Source organism: Amphiprion ocellaris, chromosome 7 (assembly GCF_022539595.1).
Source record: "Amphiprion ocellaris isolate individual 3 ecotype Okinawa chromosome 7, ASM2253959v1, whole genome shotgun sequence".
Taxonomy (NCBI): Eukaryota; Metazoa; Chordata; class Actinopteri; family Pomacentridae; genus Amphiprion; species Amphiprion ocellaris.
In genome coordinates, this window is record NC_072772.1 from 6,632,132 (window position 1) to 6,656,626 (window position 24,495).

Consider the following 24,495-nt stretch of genomic DNA (forward strand, 5'->3'; position numbering starts at 1 on the left):
GGAGAGAAATTAAAAACAGATTGTAGCTTAAGGCAAATATTGGCTGCACACAAACAACAAAAATTGGGAAAGATGTTTGTTTTCCGCAAGCTGTAAGGTTTGTTGAGCAACACTGTGGCACATTTTGTCCCACTTCAACTGCTGTGTAAGAAAGCAAGAAATGAAAAATATTGCAGACACAGATTGTGTGGTTATGTCTTTATAGTTGAACATTTCATATGTGCTAAAACAGGAGCAATTATTTCACATTTACAGTGTTATGTTTCTTTAGTTTAATTAGAAGCTGCAAATGAAAAAAAGGGCTCTGAGTCATAAAAGACAGCTTTAATGTTTCCCCACATTTACAATTCACAGTCGTCTAAAAACAGACATTTTACTGATTCGCTGTTCTTCACGAGAGAAGCAGTTAAATTAATAGCATCTTCAGTCAAATAGAGCATCAGAGAACCACTTGTGAATGCTGTGGATTGAAAAACACCACCAGAAAAAGAAGGAAATATCATTGTAAAGACTGTAAAATATGTGATCAATTAATCAACTCATGGAGCACTGTTTAGCCAGGATTGCTATTTTTGTTAATCTGATTCTTTTGTTCCAGGCGTATTTACTCAATATATCAAGAGAGAAGTGGTGAGCTCAGTCTGGTAGCTGACAGTTGAAATGCTAATCCCAACGCATGAAAGAGGTCTGACAGTTCGCTGAGGGAGAGGCCTGCACCAGTTTGTTTACAGCGTGATAATCTGGAGCAGGCATCTTGATTGTGTGCTGGCAGAGCATCAGCGACCGTGCCGTGACTGCTGGGCCACACGGCAATTACACTGACCTGCCTCTTATCTGTATGAATAGCAGGCCTGTTACTGCAGCAAAGCAGGCTTAATGACAGATGAACATATGGAGTACAGTTACAAAAACAAATAAAAAAGGCTACCGGCAGAAAGGACCTTACAGTGTTTACTTCATAATCTCAGCTTGAGTAATAGCGTGGGGCTGGAGTGGAACTGGGTTGAGGTTTGGTTTAACTGATGCTAATCACTAGTAAAAAGGTTTTCTGAGCTGTTCATTTGTATCATGGCAAATTACTTCTTGATATTGTTTCAGCATATTTTGGTTCTTGAAAGCCTCATATTGTAGGATAAATGTTTGCTTTTGAATATACTGATCAACATTTAATTTTAAATGGTGTTGTGATTTACACCGATCAGGCTAAACATTATGTCCACTGACAGGTGAAGTGAATAACAATGATTGTCTTTTCATCATGGCACATGTTAGTGGGTTGGATATATTAGGCAGCAAGTGGCTCTCAAAGTTAATGTGTTAGAAGCAGGAAAAATGGGCAAACATAAGGATTTGAGTGAGTTTGAGAAGGGCCAAATTGCGATGACACTCCTGAAAGCACCAACAATGGGCATCAGAACTGGACCACAGGGCAATGGAAGAAGGTGGCCTGGTCGGATAAATCACGTTTTCTTTTACATCGCGTGGATGGCTGGGTATGTTGATTATCCAGGGAACACATGGCACCAGGATGCACTATGGGAAGAAGGTAAGCCAGTGTGATGCTTTGGGCAACGTTCTGCTGGGAAACCTTGGGTCCTGCCATCCACGTGGATGTTACTTTGACAAGTACCACCTACCTAAGCATTGTTGCAGACCATGTACAGCCTGTCATGGAAACAGTAATTCCTGATGGCTGTGACCTTTTTCAGGAGGATAATACACTGTGCCACAGAGCAAAAATGATTCAGGAATGGTTTGAGGAGCACATTAATGAATTTGAGGTGTTGACTTGATCTCCAAATTCTCCACATCTCAACTCAATCGAGGATCTATGAGTTAAGGTTTGTCTGATGCATGGAGGCCCCACCTTGAAACTTACAGGACTTAAAGGATCTGCTGCTAACATCTTGGTGAGGTCAGGACCTGCAGGTCAGAAATGTGCAGTTCAAGGTTCACTTTACTTGAACCTGCGATGACCAAATTTTTGGCAACTTGCGCACAGATACTGAGCAACATCAGCATTCATTTAAATTTGTGTTTCTGGTGACATAGTAAATATAAATTTAATATTAACTCTTAGGTCTCCACCAACCCCTTCTAAATACCCCTGTATGCCAGCTATTTAGTCACCATCTGCCATTTAGTGCCAAGCAGGTAGTGTACAGTTAGCTTTTTATTAAAAGCAGCTGCTTGCTACTTCCAAAAACGGCATATCAGCATAATGACACGCTATCAGAACTGTAAAATTAGAACCAAAACATGTGGAAATGCTCAGCAGAGCCAACAGGAACTGCCTGAGCACACATAAATGCTTTGTCAGTAGTCAAGTACTCATGTTTCTGTTGGCTTCAGCTCTCATCAGTTTATGTCAGACAGTTTCAAGCCCATGTTGTGTCGTGCTGGCCTACACAGCCTGAACTCCCTTTGTGCTGTTATTCACAGCAGACTGGAAGTCGCTCGCAGCCCACAGAGTCGTTCTGTTTAGTTCTTTTAGTTAGCAATGTTGGCTTAAACCTCCTTCCTCTTTGAATGAACCATTCTCCTTGAACTGAGATCATTCTTAGTATTAATTCAGCTGTTGTCCTGAAGACAACCATGGATCTTCCTCAGTAACCTAGATATTAAAGGAGGTTCAGTGGGTCAGCTTAAGAAAATATGAACTAATTGCATGCTACGACCTTTTCTTTTGACTGTATTATTATTATGGAGTCCATTGGCATGGCAGTTGTGTTTGATGTCAGCTTTCACTTATATGGACAATATTGGGATCATTCGAGGTTGAAAATCAACACTCCTATTGATGATCAAAGAAAATTTATATGCCAGATTGATGGACCCAGTACAACGGCTGACATCGTCATACATTTTTGTGTGCATCTTCTGAGTCAAATATCAAAGAAGTCCAGTTCTTACAACTAGTTCATACTTTCACTCTTATTCTGTGAGCAGCGAGGGTTTCCGATTTTTAGGATAATAGAAGGTAAATGATAAAACCTAACAGGAAACATAACAAGATTGCTACAACTTCAAATATAATACAGGCTGTAATACACTGTACATGTAACCACACTCTTAGTCAGTGTACGTAAAAGAGAGCTTAACTGCTAAGGAACCAGGGTTTAGTGATTCACCTCTGAATGACTCCCAGCAACCTTATTAAATGCTCCCCACTGTGAATTAGCAGTAATTTCTACTTCAACCCCAGCAGGCCGAGAGTTTGATTAATTAAATATTGAGGAGATCCTTGCTGTATCCTGAACAGATGTTCTCTGAGTCATGTGATTCCTTAGAACCGAGACTTTAATCAGCGCCATCTGATGAAGCGAGACTTGCTGGAGACCTTGACCAAACATCATCCACCATGAAGCTCCACATTTTCCCACTAACATTATGCACAGGCCTACAGATTTCACCACTTTAGCACATAAACTATAAGTAGCTTAAAGGTCTGTAAAATCTTCTTATGTCTTACCGACTGACAGTAACTCCTTTTCGTTAAACCTATATGATGATTTAACTAGGAGAAACTGAACTCTTTTTGGATGCACATCTGGTGGGATGCAGCTTGTTATAAGATTCATTTCTATTCAATTGTTGTATTCTTGTTTACAAGAAAGGACAATAAAGGTTGCCAGATGTGCACACACTAGCTAGAATGAGATATTTTTCCTCTCTAAATAACCATGACTGCACACAGTAGAGGCTCAAAGTATTTGTATATGAATTTTCTAGAAACACAGAGAGCGGTAGCTCCACCTGAGCTATTAGATCATAACAGCTCTGACCTGCCATAATGGGGAACGATAAATGATACGTTCCTACGCCTGTGTTTAAAGTGGGATTGTCTTTCGTCTGCTGCTGGGACTCTGCCAGGAAAGATTCTCACTGTGGGGCTTAATGTTCCGAGCTATAAGCCCAAACATGTTTATTTATTTTTACAATTCAAAAGAACCCTTTTTTTCCCCGGTGCCGTATCTCTGCCTCTCTCACTCTGTCATTAAGTTTATGGGAATTTCCATGGAATTCTTTCATAATATAAGTGAGTGTGTGGGATGAGGAAGCGTATGCAAGGGTGTGATGGATTTTCTTGGTAGGGCTGGGGTTATTTCATCATGTTTTTCCTTTGAACCGTACCCCTGCAAGTGATAACACAGAAACATCTGGATACCACTCGTATGCTGAGTAATAGTAAACAATGTGGAATATTTAAAGAGCATTCAAACATTTGTGTACTTGAGAGCATGTAAAGTTAAAAGCAGTAAAAGGATAAAATTATATAATGTTTGTACAAATTGACTTGCTGGTAAATTCTCCTCTTCTTATACTGCTGGAGTATTTATATTGATGCATTAATATGTGAGTCACACCTAGTTTAAGTGCAGCTATTTTTAACTGTGTTAAAAACTGTTTGGGCATTTAACAGTGCACTGTGTTTTGTAGGTGGATCAAACTAGTGTATAAAATCTCACTTTACTCTGCATCTCTGAAATTTACTATATTCTGCACCTGACCCTTGAGATCTGAGAATCAGCTACTGCTAAATATCTCTCGTTCCACACTGAAGAAAATATTATTCTTTCTCTCATTTGCTGTGATCATTTTTTTAAGCGTTGGCCTGTCTTTACTAATGTTTTATTGCCTTTTTTATTGTTTTATCTACTGTTTCATGTATTTTATGTTTCATAAAGCACTTCCACTTTCCAAAGGTGCTATACAAATAGAGTTATAGATGCACAAGATCTTAATCTGCACGGTAACAAGCAACGGAACCTGCTTGATAATGTGGTTGAGTAAAATGTACAAGATTTTCATATGAAATGTAGTGGAACTACTATTAAGTGCATTGTTATTGAATTAAAGAGAAAAAAACAGCATAAAGTGTCTTGGTGAGGCGTTGGGTAACTGCAGTTGTGAGTTGATTCTACACATTTCTTGATCTCTGCTGGAGGGACGAACACAATTCTTCCAAAGGATGTTCCCTCAGCTGGTGTTTTGATGATGGTGATGGAGAGAGCAATCTGGCATACCTGTCTAAAATCTCCCAGTGTATTAAGCTGGGTTGAGATCTGGTGATGGTGACGGCCACAGCACATAATTTCCATCATTTACATGCTCATCAGAGTATTCAGTGATCTCTTGTGCCCCATGGATGAGGACTTCCTGGAGGAGATTACTCCCACCAGGACAAAGGTGATCACTCAGAACAACTTTGTATTGATTTGCAGAGACTTTTCCTTTTTCAGGGTGACTAATGGAAACAAACCATGGCAGCAAAATGCCCTCCACAGCGTAACAAGGCAAGGTTCAAGTTTTTTCTTTCTTTTGACATTTGTCTGTGGAATGAAATGGAAAGTGCAAGCACCACGAATTTAGTCGTTAATCCCTTTTAAAAGAAGTGCTAAAATGCATTTTTTTTGTTTATTTTTAATAATGTGCAGCACATTCTTTGTAGCTGAATAATATAAACGTGTTGCAAATAGCTATTATTATTATTATTACTCCCAGCATTATTATTATCACAATTTTCTCCTCACTCGTCTTTGTTCTTCTCTTCTTAATCCTCATGTAACCTTCACTGAGTCTCCCACTGTGTATAAAATGTGTTATATATGTATTTATAAGAAGCTTTTCTTGGCTTCCCTCTAGTTACATGTCTCCCCACCATCATCATCCAACTTCCCTCCTCTCTTCTGTCTGTTCCTCCATGCAAGCCTGTGCTCCAAAAGGGTTGCTGTGGCCCCTGAACTCCACATGTGTAAGGGGATATCTTCAGTCGAGCTCGCCGAGTGACTGGCTGCTGCCCCAACGCACTGTAGGCACAGCAGTTAAACAGAGGGAAGAAAAGAGGGGAAGCAAAGATATGAAAATATCATCAGAGAACTGGGAAGCAACCTCAGTTCCTGCTGTCTTTATGTAAATATGGCACATTGTCAAAAGCACACACACATGTACACACAAAAACACTTCTGGCATCGGTCTGGAGGAGAGATCAACGGCAGATCAACCACAGAGCCTGGCTCTACCCCATTGGCTGTCCTCATTCTGCAGGAGTGAAACATCATCGGCTTGTTGGTTTTGGGGGCTTTTTGATTCCCGCTGAATACTTTGTTCAAGCAAACCATTATGGAGGAAAATATTTCAGCTATAAGAGGAGTATTAGGGGTAATACTGCATGGTCGCATGTGATGGCGATCAACTCCCAATCCAAATAATGTCTTTCTCTATCTGCAGTTTTCTGTCTCTACTATGAAAGAAAAATGTTCCAGATGGGTAATATGCTCTTAAGCCATGATACTGCATGGGTTTGGAATATGACGAACCTGATCAGATGCAGAAGAGCTGGTCTACTCCTTTGTTCCAGATCATTGGCAAAAATGACCAGTTTGGTGTAAAGCTCTATCTGGGTGGCATGAATCCCCTGTGAAATACAACTACTTTAAGCTAACGTTGTGCAAGTCCACACACATGCACACACACAAACACACGACTGGAATGAAGATTTAGTACCCTGGTTGAAGTCAAAGTCAAATACCTGACAAATGAGCACAAATGTCCCTCAACAAAGGGTGGAAATACTTCGCATTTCTAACAGTAAAGTGGACGTACATGTGTGTATTTGTCGCGGTTAAGGATTATTTCACAACCATGTCCTCTAGTGGTCTGAATTGTACTATTTAATGACCCTCTGCTTTCAAATTTGACATGGTTGCCTTTAGGAGGGCTACATAATCAGGTGGCATTCTTTACTGTTTTCAGTTGTGATTTTTACAGCAGCTTGATGGATTACAGGAATGGAGCCACAATCATTTCCCTCCAAATAGATACTGACGGGTATAGAAAGCATGTAGTTGTTACTCTATGCTTTTGTATCATTGCTGTTTAAGAACTCAGTGCATCACTTTTAACAAAAGGCTCCGATATAACTTTGTTTTCTGATTTCACAGCTGATTGAGGATGTCAAGATTGCGCATGTTAAGATAATGCACCTCTGCAGCTGTTTTGTTAAAATGAAAAAGCAAACACATGGAGAGCCTACAGGAGACTGACAAGACTGTGGTGTCTATTTCACAGGTTTTACCTTTAGGAATGCAAACAGCTTCTCAGTTGGAACAATCAAGGAACATCAGAGCTTTGGTGGAAATTTAAATTCTCTTCAACAAAATCCGTCGGGTGAGGTACTGACATGGCTAACCATACAGTCCACATTGTGTCAGTAATTACCGAAAGACAGCGCAATTGCTAGTTAATCATAAACACCTTCTGTACACTGTAGCATGTGTCTATGTCTGTCTTTGCTATCTGCCTGTGTCAGTTCAGGCAAACAGCCTGACAGAGCTACTGCACTTTGGACTAGTGTGTGTGTGTGTGTGTGTGTGTGTGTGTGTGTGTGTGTGTGCGTGCGTGCGTGCGTGCGTGCGTGCGTGCGCGCGCGTGCGTGCGTGCGTGCGTGCGTGCGTGCGTGCGTGCGTGCGTGCGTGCGTGCGTGTGTGTGTGTGCGTGTGCGGATACAAAACAGAAATTCATGCTGAAGCAAGCAAACAGCAAAAACTGTTGTTGCTCCTAATCATTAGGAATAAAGGTTGCAACAAGATTTACATGTTTTCTGTAGAAGGTACTCAACTGGTGGCTTCAGACAATCACAAAGTTTAGTCTTTATCTATTTAAATGCTCTAACAAAGATGTAGCAGGAGAATACTTAGGAGCTAAACTCTATCACAAAAGGGTGTGTTTGCGTGACCTCTACTCCTTCAGTCTATCAGGGTCCAGGGCCCAGCTCGGTTTGTCAGGCCCACCTAACAATATTTGCTCTGCTTTATGGCCTCTCTGTTTGTTTTCCCCTTCACTGGAGCGACCACCTCTTGGTCCCAGCAGCGCTAGAGTGCTGCCACATTTGGGGTCACCAACCCTGAGCTCGGCCCACCCAGAATGCTGCGCAGAAGCCAACAGAGATAACAAAACAGCTCAGGTGGTTTAATGCAGGGACGCCCTGCTTTTTGTAACACCTACGCACACACATACAGTGGTAATCTACCATTTCATGTGGCTCTGAGATCTCCCATCAGATAGGCAGCTTTTATCTGTTTGGCAGCTTTCACCTCAGGTTTGTCAAGCTTTCCCTCGAGGACATCATAAAATTAAATAACATACACAGGAAGAATGAAGGAGTGACTGTTTTCTTTTCCCTCAGTCAAAACCTGTGAATCAACTGTATGTTGTCATCAAAGGCAATAATTACCTGGCAGATTTATTTTCAGAAGGTATCGAAGGTAAATTCATAAATAAAAAGGGTGAGATCAGATAGATACACAAACAAATGAAAAACAAAAAATGAGCTCATAAAAAAATCGTTTTATACAGCTTTTGTTTTTAAAACCTGCTACAAGACTCAGAAAAAAGGTGCTAACTGGAACCGAAAATGGTTCCGTGCAGTGACGCCATAGAAGAAACTTTTTTGGTTCGATAAAAGGACCTTTTAACAGGAGGTTATTTAAAGAACCCCCCAAAGTGTCTCAAAAAAAACATAAATTAATGATTCTTTAAGGCCCCATAAAGAGCTTTAGCAAAAGTTCCACCTGGTTCTACTTTCATGATAGGACTTGTTTAAACACTTTTAAAGCCAAACATGTCTAATGCAAGATGTCCTATATATTCAGTACTTTGGCTTCTGGACTGTTGATCAGACAGAGCTTTATATTACAAGATCCCAGCATGAATTTTGACTGTTTCTTGATGTTTTACAGACAAAAATGATTCATCTATAATGAAAATGAAGGGGAGTTGCAGCTCTAATTTTACATTTTATTACCTGCCACTGAACCAAATAACTTCAATAAAAGTGAAGAAACTTTAGCTTTTTAAAGGAACACAAAGTATGTGAAGAACCATCGTCAAAATCGAAAGGTTCTTCTGTTGATGAAGGCACTTTGATGAACTATAAAACCTTCTGAAGAACCAATTAGGAGCCATTGTTCTTCTGAGAGTAGACTATAGAAGTTACAGGAAAATTGCAGATTAAGAGAACATCCTTTTTGGTTTTCCTCATTAGACTTGAGACAGTAGACTGTAGTGCAAAGTGTCTCAAAAATAGTGTCACATTTGTGATGCAAATCAGCCACAGTCATGCTTGACATGTCAAGAAGATGAGTTGTTTCATTTCTGTAGTGCTACCCCAGAAGATGACATAAGGCAACACATCTGTGGGATAAATTAATTGCATTTCTCATATAAATTTTAATTCAAAAATGCTGATAAACTCACGAAAACATCTGCTACAAGAGTAAAATCTTTAATTATTGTTTTCCAAAAATACACAAGTTGAGGTTTTGTTTCAAGTGTTACTTATTGTTTGCTTTTTGATCGCCAGCTGCTGTAAAATACAGTTTGCCCATGTGCTTTATTCATCCCTACATGACAAGAACAACATCCACAAAAGCTATGATTTGCAAATCCTAACAACACCTTTGTTATAATTGTTGGGGGGTATTATTAGCCTACTTGCTGGAGCGCAGGAGGATCACATGAGGCCTTTAGGGGGATGGGCAGAGTTTTTCCGAGGGTGGTGTGGCTTTAAGAGTTTACTACCATCACTGCACTCACTCACTCACGCACCGCAGAAAGTTTGGAGGCCAAGCGAGCAGTGGGATACCGACGGCTAGGAAGTGACGGGACTGCGTGGATTTCACAGAGAGAGAGAGAGAGAAGGGAAAAAAGGAGAAGAAGACGGGAATATCAACACAAAGCAGAATGAGAAGCAACGTGCGATCATCGGACTGTCGGCTGCGGTGCGGAGGGAAATTGAATTGCGCATGATCTTATCAACAACACCGGAGCGAGAGACTTTCAATGGGAAGTGAAGTGGGCTCCCAGAAGTGAAAAGCAGAGATTTTTCAAGGGGAGGATTGTCGTCTGATTTTCATGACTGTGTTTGTAAACCTGGGGAAAGTATTGGCACATATGGAACAGTGACCCGGGCTTTACGCTTTAAGTCCACTTTGAATATGAAGGAAAAGACTTTACGCACAACCCAAGAACACAGTTAGGGGGGATATGAGCGCAGATCTTCGGATTTCGCCTCGATTTTTTCCTCTGTCGGGTTCAGTTTTGCGTCTTTGGGGATGTTTGCGAGTTGCATCTCTGTGGCTTCGGTTCGGATACTGACCCGTCTCTGCGCCCTGGTGCTGGTGGCCGCTGTGGGACTCGGTTCGGAGCTGCGGGTCCGGGTCCGGCTCTCCGACGGACTGGTGACCGAGGAGGTTCTGGAGGCGGACAGCGAGAGAGACTCGATATCGCTCGAGTTCAAGCAGGGAGATGGGACTCTCATCACTTTTGTGGCGGACTTCAAACAGGTGAGAGGTGGTCCTGGCGAAAAACACTTCAACTAAACTCTGTTGTGCCTCGAGAGGACGTTTTGCTCTGCGCATTCTGACACTTTGGTGATATGAAATTTGTATTTTGGATAGTGAAATGATAGAATATCTGTTAATTTTGCACTGAATCAGAACTTCATGGTTTCTAAAATAAAGGTGGTGGCCCATCTGGGGTCCCCAAATTAAGAAATTAGGTCTGAGTAGTGTGTTTAAAGTGTGACATTGGCTTTATTCTACACTCAAGGAGGAGACATGATTAATTCAACAGTTTCCTTGTCCTGGAGACCACTTGCAGATGAGCCCCTACCTTCATTCTGGGAACCCCTGGTTTGATTTAGACCATACTGGAATTTCACTTGAGGACAACATGTGGTAGATTAGAGCCAATATCTGCTACCCATTGGTACCTTTTGCCACCCTTTCCAATGAGATCAGCGTTAAACCTGTAAAGCCCTTTTAAGGCTGAAATCGATTAGCTCCAAGGTCCACTTGGTTCACTCTAAATTGTTGCCCCTAAAAACAAGTATGCAGGGTCACACCTCCTGAAGATAAAAGGAAATCACCCCTAAAGCCCAAACTCCCTCTGGTGCAGTTACTGTAACTCGCACATGAGTTCAAGTCAGAAAGTTTCATTCATCTTATTCCATGACGGGTCTCACAAAGGTCAAGACAGCTGCTGCTTCTCAGATGTGGATGCCCGCAGACCCTAGCGGCCTTAAAGCCCCTGCAGCTCGTGTGAGTTCAGTCCAGAGCTCATCATAAGCTGCCATATTTAGCATTCTTCTAAAAGTAGAAGAGAAGATCATGTGTCCTACCCTTAGCCAGCACTGCAGAAATGATTTTTTTTAGAAAGATGACACTGTTCCACGTGAGACAATGACTCCTCGGTCAGCACTGGAAGGAAAATTGCAACTGCTTTGCATAAGAAGGGGATACTCTCAGAGGCGCACTGAGCAAAGGCATGTGTCTGTGATGGTTGCTGTCACACAGAAGCTGACAGGCTGGCGAGATGTGAAGGGGGAGATTTACCAGGATTAAGTGGGCATGTCTGACCTTTTTGATCTGCACGTCTGGTTCACTAACCAAAACAGCTAATTTGGAGTTGAAAGAGAAGAGGCCGTCGCCCCCAATCATTGGTGACACACCAACAGAAAGAGACGTACACTGATCTGTGAGCAGAGAGAGCCTGGTCTTGGTTTGTGCAGGCGCCCCGAGTCGCAGCATCCCCATGCACACGTGCACACACCCACACATACATCTGCACATATGGTTTTGTTTGTTTGAATAAAGCCAACAGAACCTCTTAGATCACTTTACTTTTCCGCTGCCTGATTTATCTGTTCCAGTTGTAGGTCAGCCTTCCTTGCCCCCCTCCTTCGCTCTCTGTGTCTCTTTTTCTTTCTCCCTCTGTCCCTTCTCTGTCTCCTTTTCCCTCCTGCATGTGGTTTTCATTCAACTCTTGAGCAGTATCTCCAAGATTTATGGAAAGTTGGATGAGCTGTCACTTCGGGCTGCCATGAATATACAATTCAGACAAAGGCGTGTGGGAAGAAGAGTGTTTTAACAGTTGTAACAATACTACCCAGTTCAAATTTGACAGGTTCTGCACAGGTTAATGCACTCTTTGGAAGAATAAATCCCATTTTCTCACTATTTAGTGAGTGCAACTGGACATACAAGCTATTTGTGATATTTCAAAAAGAACTCCGTGAATAATCGTCGGATAGCAGCTTTTATTCTCTTTGCTTCCGTGTGAATACGTGGCAAAAATGTGATGGTAAATGTTATAGCCATTAGACACTGGTGGAGTGGTCTGCTGGATGTGAGAGGGAAGTTTAGTCAACCTTATCCAAGCAATGAATCACTGAGAGTATCAGCCGCACAGTACTTTCAGGAGGTTTACGTTTGCTCTGAAGGCATGTGGACATATGGAAAAGATAATGTGGTTTAGCTTGCTCATGACACCTGTGACATATACTCAATCTAATCTATACTAATAGATAATTTTCTCTGCAGAGTTTATGATTTTTGTGAGTCCTGGGAGGGAGTCGATCATCCCCCACGTATTCTGTAATTGCACTTGTAAGTGGCTAATCTTTTTCCAAACTTTTTACAGATTACCAAAAGATTCCATGTCAGTAATTTCACATTTCCATCCTTGTCTGCTTTCTTCCTGAAGTATTTACGGCTGATTCTACTCCAAATTAGGTAAAATTGCAGCAATCTGTCCGCAGCTCACTGATATCCTGATGACGTGCGTAATGTCAATGTGCTATTTTGCAACACGAGACAAATTTGAACACAGATGCGGCTTTGAACTGAGAATTTCTCTGCAGTCATTTGTTAGCAGCCAGTTCAGCACAGATCTGCTTTTTTTTTCGTCTTCGCTAACCGCAGCAACAATTTATGGTCTAACACAGTCTAAGACCTTGAGCTGAACATAAACCATGTCTTGGAGATAAATCTAACGGAAATGTCTCGCATATTCGAAGGGCTGTTTTGGGTCTTTCCAGATGTAGAGACAGAGAAGCTAATCAGTTTGCATTCTGTGTGGCTTGATTTCATGTCCAACTAGTGGGTTTGATCAATGCAGGAATGCGAGTGACTTCACAGGCCTCTCGACCGACTTAATGCTTGAAGAAAGGTTTATTTTCTAGGATGCAATAGCGTACATCCTTCTACATTCACAGTTACATGCACCTTGGCCTTATAATAGCACATCCAAGTTAAAAGCTAAATGTGCTTTGATTTATTTAAAGAAAAAGATATCAGTAGAATAATATGAGAGGACTGTTAAATATTCAAAAAGCTTTCCACACTACTGTTTTCATTGGTGTGGGTGGAAAGCTCTAACAGTCTGGCGTTCCCACCAAACAGCCAAAATAGCGGAAAGGTGATTGTCCTTTGAGGATGTAAAAACGGCTTCAGCTGTTGGTTTATAACTGATCACATGGCAGTCACACATCAGCCTTTCCAAAAAGCTTAATTTTTGCTACTCATGATAGATTTTCTACTATTTTTAAGGCTCAGTGTGTTTTTTTTTTCTGTGCTGGAAAGTTTAAAATGAATCCACATCAGTGCAGACATGACATGAGTGACCTCTTGTTGTGCTAATCGGTCAAGGCACCGACAAATGCCGGGAAGTCACTCGACACTATATCACACTCTCATGTTAAATGGGTCTGGATTTGGTAAACAAAGGCACTGTGGTGTGAATGAGCACGTCGACCATTTTATTAATCCTCATTTCACGTCACAGGATTGTGTTTCAGCCATATCACTTCACTGTAGCATTCATTCTGATTGTCTTCATACTTTAGAGACACGCCCAACAATAAGCATGCTGTAAAAATGAACTGGAGATTGTGTACACACCCTAATGCGCTATTGCAAACACTAAATGAAAGTTATGGGCAGTGAGGTAGGTTGGCTAGCCTTTCAGTGTGCCCTCCCATCGGGATACACAGTATGACCCTTTTTGATAGATACCAAGAGCATTCACACACTGAATCACCCATTAAAAGTGCTCAGTTAGATTTAGACTGTGGTCTTAATACACTATTAAGCAAACTCCTGTGTGAAAGGGCCTGCTGGTAATCCAACTTTTTCTTTTTTGTTCCTGGGAATTGCCGATGTTTGCCAAGAGCCAGTTGTTTTTCCCCAATTGCAGGTCCTGTACATCAGTTGCAAGTCAGTGCAGTCACCTCATTTTATTCCTGGCTCCCACACCACACCTCTTACTCAACCTTGAAACACCATCCCACTTTGTCACTTGCACAAACTTGTAAATCCTTTTTACAGGTAAGTGTCACCTGTTCCTGGAAACACTATTCTTTTTTGTTTTTTTCCTAAACGTTGTTTAAGATCCTAACTCTCCCAATCTGGTGATGCTAAAGGTAGCAGTGAGTCATCGATGAGTCACTATCAGTCATCCGTGTGATAAGTAGTCTCCAGAGTGAGTAAAAACGTAAACACAAAACCAGAATCCTGAGACATTCAAGATTTTGTTTACGCTTAGCATTAATGTAGATGACCTCTACTCCTACTCGGTTTCCATTTTTATGCGATATCTCCTTTCTGTGTGGGAGAGATGAAGTCCACAGATAAGTTACTTCTTAGTAAAACAAGATGTGCGATTCAGAGGAACAGCACTGCTCTTACATGTCTAGAATCTCTGTTTAGCTTCTTGACATGCAATATGAGTTCTGCAAGTTTACTCTGGACTGGACTAAAAGATTTAATTGTTAATTATGTGCAATTCTGATTGCCTGTGTGTGTAGGCAGTGGGCCTCTTCAAAGATGAACTCGTACACTTCAGTCAGACACCCTTTGTTCCCTGCTGACTCTGAATCTGTGGCCTTGTTGTGGCCCTTCAAGGCCCCACATGGTCCCCCTTTGGCCTCTCATGGCCCCTTTGCCCCTGTTGGTGTCTTTATCCTTCATCCCCCTCCCACCAGCAGGCCAGATGTTCATCTATAATGCTGCTGATAAAGAAGAAGCTTCCCATTCCCACAGTCTCTCACATTCATCCAGATCGGAGCAGAGAGAGCAGAGACGGCTATCATCTGGCGTTTTAGATTTGTCCCAGTGATCAGGGACGACGTGATGCTGTGGCAGCAGCCTTTGATGGACAAGGAGACGGCACTTGTGGTTTGCAGTGTACATACTTGTAATCTTTTCTAACCTCCACGGAGGTTTTAAGATTGCATTTGGCAACAAAAAAAAGCTAACAAAGGGTTTACCATGCCAAAGCTTCTGTTCTGTTATCCACACAGTGTCCTAAAATGTCCTTTTGTCCTTTTGGGTAGTGCAGCCTGGCTAGTTTCAGCATAATTTATAGTGTTTTACTTCAGTGACAGTTCAGTCAGCGCTCTGGTGTTAAAGATATAAGGGTCGACACCTGGGGAGGCATTACATCACCCCTTCGCTTGTCAAATAAACTGATCTTGTGTTACCTTTCCCAGTCGTAGAACAGGGTTTGTATTGTGAAAGGGTTTGAAAAAGAGCAGGGGAAGTTTAGAAATGAAAGAGATGGAATTTACTGTTTGTAATGATTTTTTTTCTTTACTGAAGTGTCAGGTCAAAAACATGAATCACATTTGCACCTTTTTGAACATCACTCTAAGAAAATTTGTGTGAAAAATCTAATATTATTTAAATACCTGCCTTCACAAAAAACAACGCCTGTATATCATTTGAATAGCATTATTTTTTTTAATGCCTTTCCATGAAATAGGTGCCTTTGTGTCTCCTGCAGCAGGATATGAAAGACGTGGGACAACAGTTAGTGGCTGAATGGGACAATAGCCATGTCTGTTGTTTATGCCTTATCTATCTGCTTCATTTCCTTTCCTGTTAGCACTCGCTGTTTGCCTCCCTCTCATTTCCGGGATGCAAAGTCTCCATAAACCGTTTGGGTGTCTGGTTAATTGTATCCAGATTCTGAGTGAATAAATGAATAGTTCCCTCATGGCGGACTGCCTGCATACATTTTGCACACATTTGGAGTGTTTAAAATACAAGTTAGAGGCTGTTGGTGAAGTGTGGTGGCTGTGTTTCTGAGTAAGAGTACTATCCATTGTTGTCAGCAGAATAGCCAAGGGGAACACCTTTCTTTCAATGGCCTCCAGTGTTTTGATTGTCCATTCAGTGCCTGTGTTTACTAATTGGTTAGCTCTTCGGACCAGCCAGGTGTTACCGGCCCCAAATGTGACTCCACATTCCTGCCTTTGGAGCGTCTGTAATTAGCCCCAACTCAAGCATTTCTTAGCTCAGCGGCTTTTCTCCCGCTCCTTTTGTCTGTTCATGTCTCTTCCTCTGTCTCCCAAGATGATCTCTAATCCCTGTCCTACACCTGTGCTTTATGACTGGCTCCCATCACACACCAAGGCAAACACCCTCCCCATCGCCAAACATGGCAAATCCATGTGTTGTTTTTAAAGGGTTGTCAGATCCATTTTGGCAGACTTTGGGTCCTAAAAAGTAAATATAACATTTTCATCGCTTGTCTTTTGACAAATGTAAGACAAATGGATCAACTGGAAGGCTGCTGGATGCTGATTTCATGTGTGTTTGTATTGTCAATTAGTGCAGTAGCCCCTGCATGGCTAGTTTCAGAAGCTGTTTTGGCTCCAGCTCCAGCTACATTGTAATAAAAAAAATAATTTCAGACAAAGCCAAATACCCACACAGACCCGCACTGATCCCAAATGACTCATCAGAGTGTGGCTGACCAGCAGTCCTCCCCAGCCGGCCATCAGCCTTATCAACAGACAGGGTCTTAGAGGGGATTTGAAAACAGGAAGAACCCGCTGCACACGGAACAGTTACTGGCACACTGTGTTTGTGTTTGCGAGTGTGTCTGTGTGCACATGCAGTTTGAATATACACCCTTGCATGCAAGTGTGAGCCGGTACAGTTAGTGTGGCACCCGAAGGGAGATGCACATGTCTTGCGGCGGTTATTTCATGAGCACATTTAACCCTCTCTTAGCTGCAGAAGCCTCATAAAAAATAATTCTACTTTTCTTTCAGTGTTGGGCTTCACATAGCACTCATTTTCACAGCCAGTAAACCAGGTACACACTCTGTGAAGAGACTGTATTTGGCTAGCTGGGTTACAGTGAAGGAGAATGTTCACTGTAAATGGCACCCTTTGAGTGGCTGAATGGGCTTTTGTGCACCTCTTAAATAATCTGGCCCACCAAAGGTAACCACCAATGAGACGAGCCCCCACCCTCTCTGTTGTTTAACAGGTCTTAGTATGACCCACTAGTCAGGTTGCATGAATGCAGGCTTGTGTTTGGCTTCTGTCCAGCGGTAGTTTGTCTGCAAATGGACTAACTCCTGGGTGTAACAGAGCAACGTTAAGGAATCTGTACTTGTGTGGATTATTTATAGCCGTGCTGACATTTACATGGCTCTGGTTGGGAAAAACTCAAGGCTGCACTGTCCTTTGATTATGTCTTTTTCAAGGCAGAGAGCCGTTGCTCTTTTAATTCCTAATGTCCATACCTGGTTATTTTCTATAATGCTGGTCTGCAGACCTTTAATTTTTGCAGATCTATGGAAATGCACTTTAGGGGGTGACTCATTTTCCTGATGTAGGCGTCAACTCTTTAAGGAGTAGTTGTGAATTTAAGTGGCCTTACTCCTCATTTTCAAGCTCTGGCAGGCCTAGCAGACTGTGATGCCCTAACGTTGACCCAGTGTTTTCCTACTCATATGTTTCACCAGCATTAGACTTATCTACTGTTTGGTAAATGTGAAATGTTTGATCAGAAACTCACTCAATCCTTATCTATTCCCACGGTAAGTAAAAAAGTGACAGAAGCAGAAAACGCCCCAAAAATGTTTGAAGTTTAAAGACTCAAACTAGACAAAGCAGGTTTTTGCCACAGCAGGAAACCGTTACCTCCTACTGCTCCCATACAAGCATGATCTGAGCTTGATCATATTTGTGTGATCTTCTGTCAGTGATACTGTACCTGCGTCTTTCCCTGTCAGCACTTTGCATAATTCTCTGACTTTCAAAAACACCCCTTGATAGATTTTAAAAGAGGTAGCTGCTGTTTGATCTGTCAGTTCACTCTCTCCTGGTGTTCAGATATCGCCTGTCATCATAACAACAGGTGTAAAACCTTGTTTAATCACATCACTGCACATCTCTTCCTTTTCAGTATTTTTTTAAATTTTTTTTATTATCATACTTGTGAGTGTGTCTGCACAAGTGAGTGTATATACACAAAGTGCCGTGCCAGTGCTGGTTTTCAGGCAGGCAGAAGTGAGTCTAGTCTTGTTCAAACAAACAGCTGAATCCAACACCTTCTGTCTGGATGGAGATGATGTCATTGTTAATATTCTGTTTGCTTTTAAAGGTTATGTTGTCTATTATTTCAGCAGCACCTAAACTGCTGAGATTTCAACCCTGGCTTATTGTTGCCAATTAAATATAAAATAAAATAAAACATCATTTCAGTTGGTTGGAGACCTGCAGGCTGCTGACAGACATATTTTATTTAGGGCAGTTGTTAAATGAACAATTTGAGAGTTATTGTGAATCTCGTTGTTCTACGGTTCTATTTTGCTCATCAAATAATGGATCTGAGTAATTAAAAAAATAGATTTAAATTTTTGGGAGGGGGGTTTCATTACTCTGAAAGTTAAAAGAAGTATTTTTGGATTGTGAAAAAAGCAAGATATTTAAGGACGTCATCCTGGGCTTTAGAAATTCTCACCATTTTCTGACTTTTACAGACCACGGAACTAATTGATTAAATCGGCATTGAAAATAATTGTTAGTCCGTTTCACTAGCTCTCGACTTACACATAGTGAAGGATTATGGGAAATCAACCAACACAGAGACCATGGAGACGTGCTCCCACTCAGTCCTCCATTAAGCCAACAGCATGTCGCCCCTTGGCACTGTGCTGTTTGGGTGAAAGGTTGTCGTTTCTGTATGAAAACCAATGCATGCATTTGTTGATGCAACAAGTCGACCAGTAACGCTCTCTGACGTCAGTCCATTATTTTTATCAATCCATGTCACTTCACGACTCACCCCTATGACTTCTGTGTTTTCCACAGCAGGGAAAACAAAAGGATCAACAACAGCACTGGCGCGAACAATAGCCTACATTTATGACTGTTCCACATAAATCAGCTCCAAAGTGGCAGCAGACAGCTACAACAGGGAGGTCTGCCTCCGCAGACCTTTTTAAATAATACCATGTAGGACCCTTTAGTTCAGAGTTAGTTGAGAAGATGAATCATAGTTGCTGGACTGTACACTGAATATTCCACGACCACCAGCAGATGAAGAAACTGGAAGTTTAAAGGTAACAAATTTCAGCTGCAGGTACCTACAGAGTTCACCAATAGACATGTTATATCTTGTTTAAATTCAAATTGTAAAAAATATAACTAAATGCTGGATGGTTTTTTTTGGCTGAAATCTGGACGGGACTCAACATACTTACAGTGCATGGCCACGAAAAAGTACAGCACATACTTCCCATACAACCACAAATTGTCATCTTCACACTCTGGTTTTTGTGTGGACAAAACAAACAAGATGCAACATGTCAAGAGATGATGTGAAAAGGTTCCTTTCTGACAGTGTCAGCTGGTTTCAGACATTTTTTTTGTCTAACTCTGTAAGAAAACAAGTTATTTTTTTTCAAAATGCCTCACCTTTCCCTTGAGATTGTTCATTGAGAATTATTGATGTCATTTTGACACAGTGTTGCATCAGTAAAAGTTGTTGCCACTTTAAGAACTATTGCTCTTTTGGCCTCAGAACGAATGCAGGCCCGGAGCAGTAGACAATCATTAATCAGGTCGCATAAAGACACAAGAGGAGGAGGGGATCTCAGCGTCTACACTTCACCATTGAGTCAGTTCCAAAGAGGCAAGGGTTGGTAGAGTTACCCTGCTTGTCTGTAATTACCCAGAAAGCCCTGGGGCAAATCCATGTGGCTGACACGAATGCCTTCCCTCCTCTTTCTCCCTCTCTCTGCCTGCACAGCGTAGCGCCATGTGTCTGCAATATGGGAGGTCTGGAAGTCACGGCCTGTGCGTCTCCCTACACTGAGGGCTACTCTTGCTCGTCTCTCTTCCCTCTTCCATATATCTCACTCTGTTCGCTGTGATATAGCCATCCTCTCTTTAGTCTTCTCATTGTCTTTAATCATTTCCACTTATTATTATCACAGTGTGGGAACAGCTGAGGCATCTAATTTCCACTGTCTGTATTTCCATGGTCCTTTGAGTGTCTGGTTTCTTAAATCCTGAGACAGTTCACAGAGATGTAATCAATGTTTGCTCAGTAATTTTCTTTTCCAAAGGTCAAATAGTATTGCATGATTGTCTTGTGTAATACCCATGCTTGTATTGTATGCCTGCCAGAAACACTTTTCACAGACAAAAGTGGCTCTTAGAATGAAGAACAAGTGATCATGCAAAGCAGTCTATAAAGAACTACAGAGCGTAAACACTTGTGAGGCAGGGTGTATTGCTTTCTTGCCAGTGTGTACTCTTTTCCATACAGGAAGTGGGCCCAGAGAGCTTAAGGAGAACTCAATGGGGTTATCTCTGGGCTGTTTATCTATCCCAGAGTTCCTCCTGTGCAGGGAGTGAAAGCCTTCAAACTGCTACTCCTCTTCCAGCCTGTTTGCTTCAGACGGGTGTGTGAAAAGCGGAGGAGGGGTGTTTGGGACTGTGTGTGTCTGTGTTGAAGCCGAAGCCAAGGAGGGGGGTGGTGGGTGTCTGATGAATAGGAAGACAGGTCTGCTTCTCTGCTCTCCCCACTGTTGGAGCTTCCCATCATGCTTTGCATTCCCCCTCACAGCACTCTTTATGGCCTTGGGTTTGGTGCCAGATCTCTCACACACTTGCCAACAGCAACACTTTTTTTTTTTTCTGAATTCCCACTATTGGCATTTTCTTACTAATGCACTTCCACATAAAACAGCATGGTAAAATGTGAGAGAGCATGTGAGAAATTCTGATAAGTTTGTCAGGAAACAGGCTGAAGGCTTTGATTTGACGGTGCACATAACCAGAGCGCGACTGGAGCAACACTCCACAGGCCTACAGACAATAAAAAGTATCAACAGGCTGTCAGATGAGGCTTTATGGGTGTAGTCAATATAAACCCCTCTTTACTTTTAGCAGACAGTTGTTTGAACGTCTTTGAACTCCACATATTGAATTACTTAGAGTGTCAGGAAGAGTGCTACATTGAGTGCCGAAGTGGAAAGAATATTTCCACTAATCTGTATGAGTCTGCACATATAAACAGTAAGTTATTATAATGTCGCATCACGCACCGCTTCAGTGTCTTTCGGGAATCAGCTGTTTATCTGTTCAGCCAGTCATCTCTCATCCGTTGCGTTTTGCAGGATGTGAAGATATTCCGAGCGCTGATCCTGGGCGAGCTGGAAAGAGGGCAGAACCAGTACCAGGCCTTGTGCTTCATCTCCCGCCTCAATCGCAATGAGATCATCCCCAGCGAGTCCATGGCCCGCCTCAGACAGGTATGAGACAGCAGGTGATGGCTGATGAACATTTTCAGTTTGGAGGAATTAAATATTTATGTTGCTCAGGGAATCTAAGGGTGTGAACTAAACACTGACCACTGTCTTCTCAGAAAAATCCTCAGGCCATCCGCTTGGCAGAGGAGCGCCGAGGACTGGAGCAGTTGACCATGAGTGCGGCGGTTAATCTAAGTCGGGCCTGGCAGCTCAGCTCCCACATCCACAACATGTGCAGTGAGGCTCGGGAGGCCATTTACACCAGGGAGGCAGATGTCAAACACTGGCTGGACAAAGGTCAGTGCTCATCTGATCGCTGTTTATCATTCAAACTTGCATAAGCACTGTTGGTGGTTTGAGCACAATGTTTGCTTTCTCTCATATCTCCTTCGTTCCTCTCCAGATTGTCTCTGTACTCTGTGTCACTGAACCAACACTCTTTATCACCCCAACAGTCTATCTCCCCTGTTTCTATCTTTTAGACACCTCTTTCCACTTGATACGACTCCAAGTATTATCTTCTATTTTGTTTTTTTTTGCTGATAAGGCTCTGTGACTGTTCTTGCTATCTATGTTTTCCCTCCTATTTGACTCTTTACAGTCTGTATGAATTCTACCATGAAAAGATTTTTTGAAACAGAGACAGTGCTATGAGACTGAATACATTAAAGTCTTATTTAACCATTTGTTTTTAAAATGCAGTTTGCAGCAGGATCCAGATTCTTTACAGCATCAAGTCCAAATTATCCGGGCTGAGGAGAATCCATATGACAGCACTATTGTCCACTGACAGCTTTGTTATAAAGGAAACAATGTTGATGGTCATGGTTCACCAAGCACTCTGCACCGTTATCTGCAGAGGGAATCATAGTAGCATCTCCTTAGCATAACAAAGCTGCCCTTTTACTGCACCATCTCCCCTCTTTTTTAACAGCTTTGTTTGCCCTCTCCAGCTCAATACAGTATTTAATTGAGTGAAATCAGAAGGAGAGTGATTCACACAACTGTCTGACAGCAACTTTTGTTTTCAATGCCACAACCACTGATAATAATGCTCCTCTTCTGTTTGTGCTATAGGAGTGGATGGCTCCATATTTGAGGTCCTGCCCCAGACAACAGAGATGCCCAGCTTTCAGGCTTGTCATTCTACTAAAGACTTGTGGCAGCCTTGTCTCTGCACATACAGCCTGCGTCTGGAGTGGTATCCATGTCTGTTAAAGTACTGCCGGAGCCGGGACACCGTCGGCAAAGGCTCTACCTACAAGTGTGGCATAAAGAGCTGCAGCAAGGGCTACCATTTCACCTATTACGTTCCCCAAAAACAGCTCTGTCTATGGGACGAAGAGACCTAGCATTTTGTTCTGCATGGTTGAGAAAAGAGAAACACATCTTTTCCCCAAGCCAAACCAACGCTTCTCCACCCATGCTATTCAGAGTAAACGCAGTCACACTGGACCTCGGTTTATAGGACGCTAAGAGAAGCTGTCTCAGGTGGAGAGCGCTGAGATCCCCGTTTTCATGCTGAAACAGAAATGAATTCAGGTTCTTAATGAGACCAAAACCTTTAAGGAAGGACAGTTGCAGCAGAGCCACCAACTCTAAAACTCCTGTGTGGGGTGGGGTGGGTGGGTGGGGCGGAATTACATATTACTGTCAGATTCAGTGTCATTTTTGCTGAGAAGCTGTCACTTTTGTGCCTTTTTATTGAGAAATTATTGGAACAAATGACACATAACAACAACTATGACCTCTTAAACAAGCTATTGTATGCACAAAGCTGGACAGTGCATTTCTGGTCAGTTACACACCACCGGAGGAACAACAGTGTCCCACTCTCACTTAAAGACAAACATAATCTTCCATCCTGGTGAAGGAAAAATTGGATGGTGGATTCAAGTTTCTTACAAAGCTCTGTGAAAAACAGTTTATCACCAGCTAAACGTCGGTTTGTAACTATGTAAGCAGGCTGACAAAGCAAATGCTTCTTAAGTGCTGGTTTTTATTTATTCTGGTTGCAAAGTGAAATTATGGAGGACTATTTTTGTATCTCTTTGTTATGATAACCTCATCGGTTTTCTTTCTTTTTGCATTAAACAAACTCTTAAGTACACCTTTCTAAACCGCAGGTCCTTAGTAACAAGAAGTATTCAAACATGTCTCAGAACATCTTAATATCTTGGATATTGGATGTTGTTTCTCCTCCATCTGCCATGCTTCTATGTTGCCATGTTTTCATTGCTGTAAAGACAGTGTAGATAAAAAAAAAAAGTTTATTATCATATTTAATAGTTTTAGTTCTGTTCTGCCTCATCTGTACCCATGGGGGGCATCTCATGCCCGCATTCTTAGTGTGTCAAACAAACCAAAGTCAAAAGAAATACCATCTAAAGAAGGGTACCGATTTTCAGCTTCCAGAAACAAGCTCTTCAGTTTGGTGTTTTTCTGCGTTAGGAGCCACTAAAACTGCAGTGTAGCCGTTTTAATAATCTGTGCTGCCATCTTCTGGTTAACCAGTGTTGCCGTTTCTTGTGTTTTCCGTTCCCACAGCCAGAAGTCTGGTTTTTGGTTTCTGGTTTTGTCTGTTCGTGTCAGCAGTTAAATGTTTATAATTTATGCATTTCAAACCCCTGCTCACTCATATGTGTAATTCAAGGAGCACTTCTTGAACTTGTGGGACCAAATTTATCTGTCTGTTCACCAGAGCAGTAAGCTTGAGCAGGATTTTTCTTCCATCTTCATTTCAGTTGTCACTGCCATATCAAAAGTTCATCTCTGTGTGTTGTGTTTGTTTGTCTTTCTAACTAAAGAACCAAATGAGTGAAACATTTCTATTTGTGGCCTTCTATGGTGATCAAGTGCCTTAACATTTCCACTGATATTTTTGTTATGTAATTGTAGATTAAGCTGTTAAACATATTTTTTCTATGAAAGAGTTTTGAATATGTTGTAAAAAGTTGCCATAAGGAGAAAATGAAGCAGTTAGGTATTGTACCGTTTAAGAGCTGTTTTACATGAATTGTTTAAATAAAGTTTTTCTTTGCACTGCACATATGATTGGTCAATTATTCTGGGTGTGTAGGGGTATTTATTCCTTT

General features: G+C 41.8%; 1 protein-coding gene and 1 long non-coding RNA gene across 2 annotated transcripts; one reads left to right on the forward strand and one right to left on the reverse strand.

Moving 5' to 3' along the window:
• On the reverse strand, positions 1-7,258 carry LOC129349254 (uncharacterized). The gene is made up of 3 exons (XR_008602185.1): positions 7,079-7,258; positions 6,321-6,418; positions 1-5,810 (listed from the first exon to the last, which is right to left on the reverse strand). It is a non-coding gene; the product is annotated as an uncharacterized LOC129349254 (long non-coding RNA).
• Positions 7,259-9,588: 2,330 nt separating this feature from the next.
• oafa (OAF homolog a (Drosophila)) lies at positions 9,589-24,447 on the forward strand. The gene is made up of 4 exons (XM_023296460.3): positions 9,589-10,346; positions 21,269-21,403; positions 21,517-21,697; positions 22,478-24,447. The coding sequence occupies exons 1-4, from the start codon at positions 10,116-10,118 to the stop codon at positions 22,750-22,752; spliced, it is 822 nt and encodes a 273-aa protein (XP_023152228.1). The 5' UTR covers positions 9,589-10,115; the 3' UTR covers positions 22,753-24,447.
• The last annotated feature ends 48 nt before the right edge of the window (positions 24,448-24,495 follow it).